Here is an 8,865-nt window from a genome sequence, read left to right on the forward strand (position 1 = left end):
GCGAGTTGTTTCTTCGACTTGTTCAGATTTTGGTTCGACGTATAATCAAACGAGGCGACCATGATATCCCTCAAATCCTAGTGCAATGGAGCAATTCTATCTCGGAAGAAGCCTCGTGGGAGGACTACCATACTCTCGTCAACCAATTTTCTGCTCTTGATTCTTGAGGGTAAGGATCTTAAGGATGGGGCATTGTCATGGCTCAACATATTCAGGCTCTAAGCTTACAACTCAGATCTAAAGAAGAAGATGATTTTAGCAGAAAAGTCATGTATCAGTGAGATAGGGATTGAGTTTTTACATATTAGCCCCGTATTAGTTTACCTTTCATTAGCTAATTCTTAAGTTACCACATGATAGATCAAGTGGAGCTAGTTAGGACAAATGATGTCTGAATCGAGTTTGTTAGGGGAGGGAAATCTCGGTGGGGATTTATATTTTAATGACCTCCCATTTGCTTGGCAAGGAACAAAAGAAAAAAAAATAGAACATCATTCTTTTCAGTTGGAGAAGGTATGACCTAATCTCGTGAATTATGAGATTATCTCCTTTTGATTTACTGTTGATCAGTTGAATCTAAAAATTTCAGACTGTTACACAGCATATTCTTGATAAGACAACGGTGAACATGTTGTCATATATTCAAACTTACATCGTGAAGCGGATTGATCCAAACCAACTCGTGCTTACAAGTAAGTATCTCAAACCTTATCTCAGTCTCCTATCAGTCCTCACATCAATGCCATCTCTTTTTGATTTACTGCGATCGGTTTAGATCTAAGAATTGGGGTCTGAATCTAAAGATTTCAGACCATTACACCGACCTATTTGTAATAAGACAATGGTATACGAAAGGACCTATATTCGAACTTAAATCCTGAATCGAATAGATCCGTGCTGACTCGTGCTAAGTATCTCAAATCTTATCTCAGTCTCCTAAGTCGGTCCTCACATCAATCCGTGCTAAGAATATGATATTAGATACATAAAATAGGGATGTAGAAGAGTTGGAGGCGAAAGACGAAGCGTGCGAGCTGGAGAAGAAGGCAATGGTGAAGAGGAAATGGGCGGGCGAGAACGCGACTGCGGCGTCTTCCGCGGCGATCTCGCCCATAAATAGCTTGGACGATGGCTGCCTCATGCACATCTTTAGCTTCCTCAGCCCCATCCCAGGTTCGTTTGGCGAAGCTTGAACCCCCTTTTGCCATTTCCCCTTCTTGGATTTGATTGGAGAACACGGCGATTTGGGTATCTTGGTGGTGTTAGTTTTGGCTGATTCTTATAGATAGTTAGGGTGGTTATGTATGGCCGGATTCTTATGTTTTGGATAAAGTTTGAAGCTATGATTGGGAGGAGACTATCACGATGGGATTTTGATTGATGGGTTGTCTCGTGATGGAGTGAATTTGGTTTTGTTATCAGGAAAGGTGATATTTTTTTTCTTATCAATTTCTCGACATTTACTCTTCCCGTTCTTGGATTTTGATGGGATGGCGACGCAATTCGTTTTCCTGGGTGTTGCTTCTTATGTTTGATTCTTGTAGAGGTGAATCCCAGGGTCTTAGCACAGTAAAGGAATTAGGATGGTTAAATTCGAATTTGATATTTGCGTCTTGAATGTTCATTTGAAGCTCTGTTGCGGAAGAAATGGATCGATATTGGATTTTGATCGGTGAGTTACTTCGTGTTTGAGTTTGTTTTTCTTTTGTTACTATTTTTTCTTCTTCTTCTTTATTCTTTTTTTTTTTCTTTCCACTTTCTCCATAATCCATTCCGACCCCCTTGCTTTTGATTTATTTTGGATCACCACAAAACTTTTTTTTTTGGCGAAACCACAAAACTTTTGTTAAAAAGGTTATTATCCTTTTGCCGTTGAAGATGCTAAAATCATGGTCTTGAAAGAATTACTTTTGGAATTCGGATGGTTAGATCATGCAAGCAATGCTGGTATTACCAGCAACGATGGAATGATATTACTTAGATGAATGATGGATTTCATTGTATCGGAACTTTTGTTAGTAAGGAAGACAGAATAAAGATGGAATTTTGAGTAGTGTGCCATGTCGAATTGGAGTAGATTTGATTATTTTTTGGGGGGAGAAAATATAGTGTTGCTTCCGTAAGGAAAAATGGAGCCTCTAATTCTAACTTTTCAATGGAACCAACCAAATTTTAACAGGATTTGGTTTACCTTTCTTTGCTTATTGCTCATGTGGGGAAATTTGTTATCTGAGTCATACAAATTTTGGAACTAGGATGGTTAGGTTCCTTCTGATTAATTGTTTGGATGTCGTAGTAGACGAAACAGATTTTAATTCAGGTTTGATAGGTGGGCTATCTTGGGGTGTGTTAAATCCATGAACTTTTTGAGGAAAATTAAACTTTAATCTTTCCTTTGATTATGGTCTGTCCCTCTATCTGCAAATGTTGCAGATTTAGTGTCTTTCTTTGATAACTTTAGGATGGAACTCTTCCACTGTTGACCTTTAAGGGGCCATGTCTAGTTAAGTTTTGCATGAAATTCTAATATTTCTTCATTTCAAAGTCATAGATCATGCATAATAAAATAGTGCATGGCGTCAACTTTTTTAGCAAATAGAAATTTCTTGGCCTAATAGAAAACCTTTAATCTGTCTTGTTTTTGAACTCTCAAAAATATATAAGAAGTTTCTGGAAAGAATCCAAGAGTATCAATTTTATTTGTTTTAAAAAGACTGGGTACATGAAAAAAGTATCAGATAAGTATCATATCCAATAGAATATAATTAGAGTTTTGAAGTATCCACATCATTTTCCTTTATTCTACACATGCTTGAAAATTTACATTTACAATTTTATGTGTACATATTAGGGGTGAAAACGGGTCAGATTAACTCTGACCCGATTTGGATTGGATTTAGACAAAAAATTTCTACCCGACCCAAATAAGGGTAAGATTTTTGAAAAAAAAAACAAATGCAGATTCTGATACGGTAAAAAACTCGGATACTAGTCGGATATAATTTTTTGGATACGGATATCGGATATCCGTTTCGCTATATATATTTTGAATATTTACAATTTTTAGTTTGCTTATTTAAATAATGAATAATGATGTTGTTACTAAAAATGTGTTCTATATTATTTCTAGAGATTGATTTTACTAAATTTATATGTATTTCACATGAATTTTTTTTGAAACTCTTAATATTTTGTGTTAATTGTCTCCAAAAAAAAAGTTTTTTTTTCAAGTCAGTTTAAGAAAGAGATGTCATAATTCATTTAAAATTCAATCCACAACCGAAGTGGCTGTCTCTCCAATTGTAGTATCATAGAAATGTTGACCCTTTGAGGCTCTTCACAGCAACAATGTATATGTATAATGAGCTTGAATATAACTGACTTTTTCTGCCTAGTAGGTCTAGGCTGTCCAGTACAGCTTTATTCTGAGGCAGTGGCACTTAAACATTGATGCCTTGAGACTTTGGTTTATACATAATACAGAAGAAGATCAATTGAATAGACTGCATCAATGTTTTTATGTACATTCTCAACCATCATATTTCCATATTTTAGAGTAGATTATCATGTACATTATGTATGATTATGGTAAAGTTTGGTCCTGATATGTTTCTGATAGTTTCTTTTAGCACCTTGTTTAATTTTGCAGATAGATATAACACCGCCCTCGTTTGCCACAGATGGCGTTTCTTAGCATGTCACCCTCGGTTATGGTTGCGTGTGGACAGATCCATCAAAGACGTCAATGAACCTGGAGTTTTTCCCAATCTTGAGTCTGCAATTTCTGCTGCAAGGTAAGGGAGTAATCTTTTTTCCCATATTGTTTTTGCTTATATAAGGAGAGGCAGGATAAACAATTATTTCTATTGTTTTTTCTGCTGAAGGCCTGGTGACACCATTCTGATTGCTACCGGTGGTAACCATGTTGCGTGTAACGTCCAGATTAAAAAGCCCTTGTGCCTTGTAAGTTGAGCAATTTATTTTGTCAGTTGGTCATTACTACCAAAATCCTTTCAACAAACATAAACTGAGGATGCCTACCTCCATTTAAATGGGGAATATGTGCAAACCCTCCACAAGCCACATGGAATAAGAAGGGGGGTCAAGGAGTACGAGGATTGAACTCGTGACTTCGTGAGAACTAGATTTGATACTGTGATGTCATAATGATCGTAAATATATCATATGTCCTGAAGGAGCATCTTGAATTTTCTAAGAGCATAGTCTTAAAAGATTGTAGAGCAGCCAGGTGACTAGTCAGATGCCCAGGCCAATTCCCACAGAAAAAGAGTGAAAGATAACACTAATATATGAAATCAATTTAGAAAAAGGCTAAATTACATCTAGACCCTTAGAACTATAATGCGATATTACTTATATCCTCTAAAGAGAAGAAAAAAATTATGATCCCCTGACCTATCATAGTTCAAGGGAATTTGGTTGACAAAAGAGTTAAAGTTTACAAAATTACCCTGTAGGGCGGGAGAGTTTGATAAACATTGAGAGGGAGAAGAGAGAAGTTAAAGATGAGCTTGTGGCTGGTAGGGAGAAATGTAGGGGAAGGTGAGGGTGAGTTTGACAGAGATAAGTGGGAGAGAGGTTGAGAGAGTAAGATTAGAAACAAAAGTAATGAAAATCATATCATAGTGGAGCTTATTATTAGGAGAAGGAAGTGTAAGGAAAAGAGGAGGTAGAGAATTAAGAGCTTGAGAGAGTACAAATGTCCTGGTATGAATTTGGGGAGAAAGATGATGGCAATTTCGGCACAAATTAGAGCAAAAAATTGGTCAAATGGCATGCACGTACCAGTTTTAGACGAAAAAGTAAAAGGTAGACTAGAATGTAATTTTGAAACATTTGGATATTTTGGGGGATCTTCGTGTAAACGCTTTTTAGGGGTCTAAGTGTAATAATCATATAAGTGATTCATGGTCATAGTTTAGGGGTCTAAGTGTAATTTAGCCTAAAAATATTGTAATTTTCAGTAAGGACATAGTAAACCATTATATTCCAAAATTCTGGCAACATGTACGATTTCAAAATTGACCTACGTTTCTAGAAAAACGATGTAGATATTAATTCAGAGACCTTGGCCGACCTAAGAAGCTTAGGAATAATTAGCCTAGGGGAGGTGCCTAGGCGGTGAGACAATCTTCTTTAAACAATGTAAAAGCTCGTGTTCCAGACCAATGTTGATTGGTCTTATTGGGAGATTAGTTTCCTTTCCGCAGTTAGCATTTATTTAATTTGGTACTGCTTGCTTATGTTGGTATCTGTATTGTGCTTGGTAGACACTAGGGGAACCTATAATAGTACGGATTCTAGTAATTTTTAAAGGAGTGTGGGTCATCGTATCATACTACAAATATAACAGGATTCCTAATTCGACTAGATCTAGAGATATAAAAAGAAGAAATCAAAGTCAAAATCAAAAGTTAATTACTAAAATCCACTTGGTTTAGGAAAACCGAATCTTACTAGGTTAAAAAAATTGATTTAGAATCGTGTTTTGAAAACCTAAACTGAGTAGTAAAAGGAAACTCCAATCCTAGTCAGATTAGGAAAACAAATCCTACTAAAATTAAAACTATGAAAAATCGAACTACAATCTTGAGTGCCATCTAGATGCCACTTAAATTTACTTAAGTGTTTTGGTCCAGCCATCCAGATGTCTATTACCTCATTTGGACAGTTGTAGCAGTGTACTGTAGCAAAACACTGTTTGCAAACACTATAGCAAATACTAAATTTTGAATTTTTTGCTTCTTTTTGTTTGAATGTTCAATTTCTTCACACATAACACTCTTTTATGAGTAATGTGTCTTGATCAAACATAATTCATAGATTATATATTATAAAGGCTTAATTACACTTTGCCATCCTGTACTTTGACTTGGTATTACTTTACTCCTCTACACTATAAAAGTGTACAAATACTCTTTTAGACTTTTGAAAAATTACAACCTTTTAGACGTCGTTAATAGATGACCTAAAATTACCTTTTTATCCCTCTATTAATGGAGAAAAATATTAGAGTTTACTAATTGATTATATAAAAATTACCTATCTACCTTTACCTGCTACCAATTGAGAGAAATCCATTCTTCTTCCCATCTTCTTCCCTTCTCATCCCATCTTCTTTCCTTTTGTATCTTTGAAAAAACACTTGTCATGACAATATTGATATTTAACTTTCTTCTAAAATCATAATAGATTAATTCTGTTTTTACTTTAATGATCGCACATCCCTATTTCATATGAAAATGATAAGACTTAGTTCTTTTTTGCCTTACGGTAGCAACTTCCTTTCTCATTGCTTACCTAGCTGCTACAACATTCAATGGTAATTTTGAGAGTTATTTATAGATCTTAGGTGTCATATTTGTGTATTTCTGTTTTTCTTTTTAGTTGCAAGAAGCCTAATTTGATGAAGTCCTTTCTTTTTGTATATAATGTTATATAACAAGAGATAAATTCAGAGGTGCAGATCTAACTGAAAAAATATTTTGGAAAGAGATGGCTTGGGAAAGAAGAGGGGCAGGGCAGCATAAGGAAGAAGATGAGGACAAAATTATTCAAAAATTAATTTTTTGACCTTCATGAGAGTAATTTAATCTATCTGAAAAAAGCATATTGTTCACGTGCTTGGGATGTGAGTTTTAACTCGGGAAAGGTTAACAAATGGGTTTAGTTTTAGCTTTTCAAAGCCTAGAAAGAGATTTGTATGCTTTTATAATATAGGGAGGCAAAATGATACCGGGTCAAAAATATGAGGTAAAGTGTAATTAAGCCTATCATAAATACAACTTAGTCTTTTGTAACCATGAATTTGCCGTTATAATAATTTACAGTAACAGTTTAGTATCCAAACAACAGTTAATCTTAAAAGTAATTTACTATTATTTTCTCTTCTCTCTTAATCCAATATTTTATATGTACCAATAAAATCCAATTATCATTTCGCCCTTAAAAGATATCACTTCAATCAACGACATTTCAGTCCTTCTCTCCCTCTCCTCTCTTCTCATCCATCTACGATGAAAATTAATTTGGTCATTTGCCAAAATACCTCCGAAATTTATTTATTTTATGTCACATTAAGTGTAATTATTATACATATTACATCCAAATACAATATTAGCCTAAAACCGGTTTAGGCTAGCTTTTTTAAGATTAAGATATGAGCATAGCTAAACTAATTTAGGACTTGTACTACATCCAAATGCCACCTAATAATTGAACATATTAAGGGATTTTTCAATCTTTATGACACTTTTTTTCCTCATTGACTAAGATTTTGTGCCTCATGACGCCCTAATTGCAGAATGACTGTAAGGGTTTATTCGTTCCTTCTGGCTTTGCATTATTTTCTGCTGCTGCTTACCAACATGGAGCTGTTTTCACAGTCATGTGATGACTAATTCCCAGATTCTGTAGGAAAGTGTGAACTTAGTGTTGGAGCTTCTTTTATTACGAAAAAAATGTTGTACCATTAAGCGCAACATATGGCCATGTTCATTGGTTTCTGTTATTCATCAGATTGGTGGGGGTGAGCTTCCTGATGACACCATTTTGACCTGTTCTCGTGGCTCGGAGAGGTTTGATTCTTTCTTTTGTTAAAGCTGTCTGCAGTTATTTTCTAAATCAAACAACATCTCTCATGAGATCAATCTACCCTTTCAGAATAAGCTAAGCACCAAAATTTGAGTTAGCCTTCCAAAATGGATACTGCGTTGAACCAGTTTCTTGTTCTGTTTCAATTTATTTTAGTTGAAATTGAGTTTTGACTTTTGACCCCCTTGTGAAATTTCAAACCAGTGCATTAGAGTTCCTTTCCACCTGCAAGATTGCTAATCTGACAATCAGAGCAGAGCTAGGGTGCTGCTTGCTTCACCGCAGTGGTAGACTTACCATCGAAGGGTGCGTACTGCAATGCGAGGAGAACCCATTGGATTACCTCTCCTTTCCCATAGTGAGCACTGCAGATGCATGCGAATCTTTCCATTCTAGGGAAGGGCAAGGTCATGGAGTCACAGTTGCTCGCACAAGGATCGAAGGTGGTGCTAAGGCTGTGCGGACCAGTGGGACCATGGAGTTGCAGCGAGTGCGAGCCATCTATTCTCGCACTTCCATCTTTTTCTGGTTTGAGGTTGGGGAGCAGTAAGAATTGTGCTCCAGTGTATGCAAGTAGCTTATTTTGTTGGTGTTTGTAACTATATTCAACCTGTTTAGGGTCTGTGATAGATTTTAATTTATTTGTACCTCTTTACGGACTGCCATTGATTCAGAAAGAACTATGAGGCTCTTGTTATTTATCTTCTGGATCAATTTGTAAAGTATTTGGGTAGTTCTTAACTGGAAGCTGGAGTATAGTGAATTAGTGATGATAATGGAATCAAAATATTGAAGGAAATTCCAGTGCAACTAAATTTGCTAGTTCAACTTAATATGAAAAATAGCCTTCTATATGTCACCCCGATTCAATTTAAAGCATAATAATAGCATATTAACTTCTCTGTCTTACTCTATATTGCAGTTTATGGATGGATGAACTTTAACATCTCCTGCGGTGATATCATATTGACTTATTGATTATTTGTTACGAATCGGTCTGATTCAATCCGCAATGGTTTTGTACTCGATTAGGCTCGTAATCTTTAAAAGGTTTTGCGAACAATCTAATCGATGAATCTTTCTGAATTTTGGATATGTTGGCGCTCTGGGAAAAAGCTTTCTAACGAATCCAAAATTATCGAATTTAGACGATAGATCTCAAGGTATTGACTAAACAATAGCCAAAGGTTAATCGAATCTTAGCTCCATAGCCCTCCAATAGCTAGATAGATGCTATGTTTACTTCTTAGT

At 35.6% G+C, this 8,865-nt stretch overlaps 1 protein-coding gene across 6 annotated transcripts; it reads left to right on the forward strand.

Moving 5' to 3' along the window:
• The first annotated feature begins 912 nt into the window (after positions 1–912).
• Positions 913–8,413, forward strand: LOC140791078 (F-box protein SKIP5). Of its 6 annotated transcripts, none has more exons than XM_073141465.1 (6): positions 1,010–1,427; positions 1,558–1,672; positions 3,650–3,794; positions 3,885–3,963; positions 7,540–7,598; positions 7,819–8,413. In XM_073141465.1, the coding sequence occupies exons 2-6, from the start codon at positions 1,648–1,650 to the stop codon at positions 8,162–8,164; spliced, it is 654 nt and encodes a 217-aa protein (XP_072997566.1). In that variant the 5' UTR covers positions 1,010–1,427; positions 1,558–1,647; the 3' UTR covers positions 8,165–8,413. The 6 variants fall into 6 exon arrangements, with proteins under 6 accessions (XP_072997561.1, XP_072997564.1, XP_072997565.1 ...); XM_073141461.1 differs by having other exon boundaries at positions 1,301–1,427; positions 1,545–1,672; positions 3,681–3,794; positions 7,438–7,598; XM_073141460.1 differs by lacking the exon at positions 1,558–1,672 and having other exon boundaries at positions 913–1,173; positions 7,438–7,598.
• Positions 8,414–8,865: the final 452 nt, after the last annotated feature.

Source organism: Typha latifolia, chromosome 6 (genome assembly GCF_019914945.1).
Source record: "Typha latifolia isolate L0001 chromosome 6, TyphaL0001v2, whole genome shotgun sequence".
Classification (NCBI taxonomy): domain Eukaryota; kingdom Viridiplantae; phylum Streptophyta; class Magnoliopsida; order Poales; family Typhaceae; genus Typha; species Typha latifolia.

Bases quoted from the DNA above. Each gene is read 5' to 3' on its own strand.
- LOC140791078 (XM_073141460.1), top strand. From the start codon at position 1,050: ATGGTGAAGAGGAAATGGGCGGGCGAGAACGCGACTGCGGCGTCTTCC. The intron at 3,964-7,437 runs GTAAGTTGAGCA...CAGATTCTGTAG, and splicing joins TTAAAAAGCCCTTGTGCCTT to GAAAGTGTGAACTTAGTGTT. The intron at 7,599-7,818 runs GTTTGATTCTTT...ATTTCAAACCAG, and splicing joins TGTTCTCGTGGCTCGGAGAG to TGCATTAGAGTTCCTTTCCA.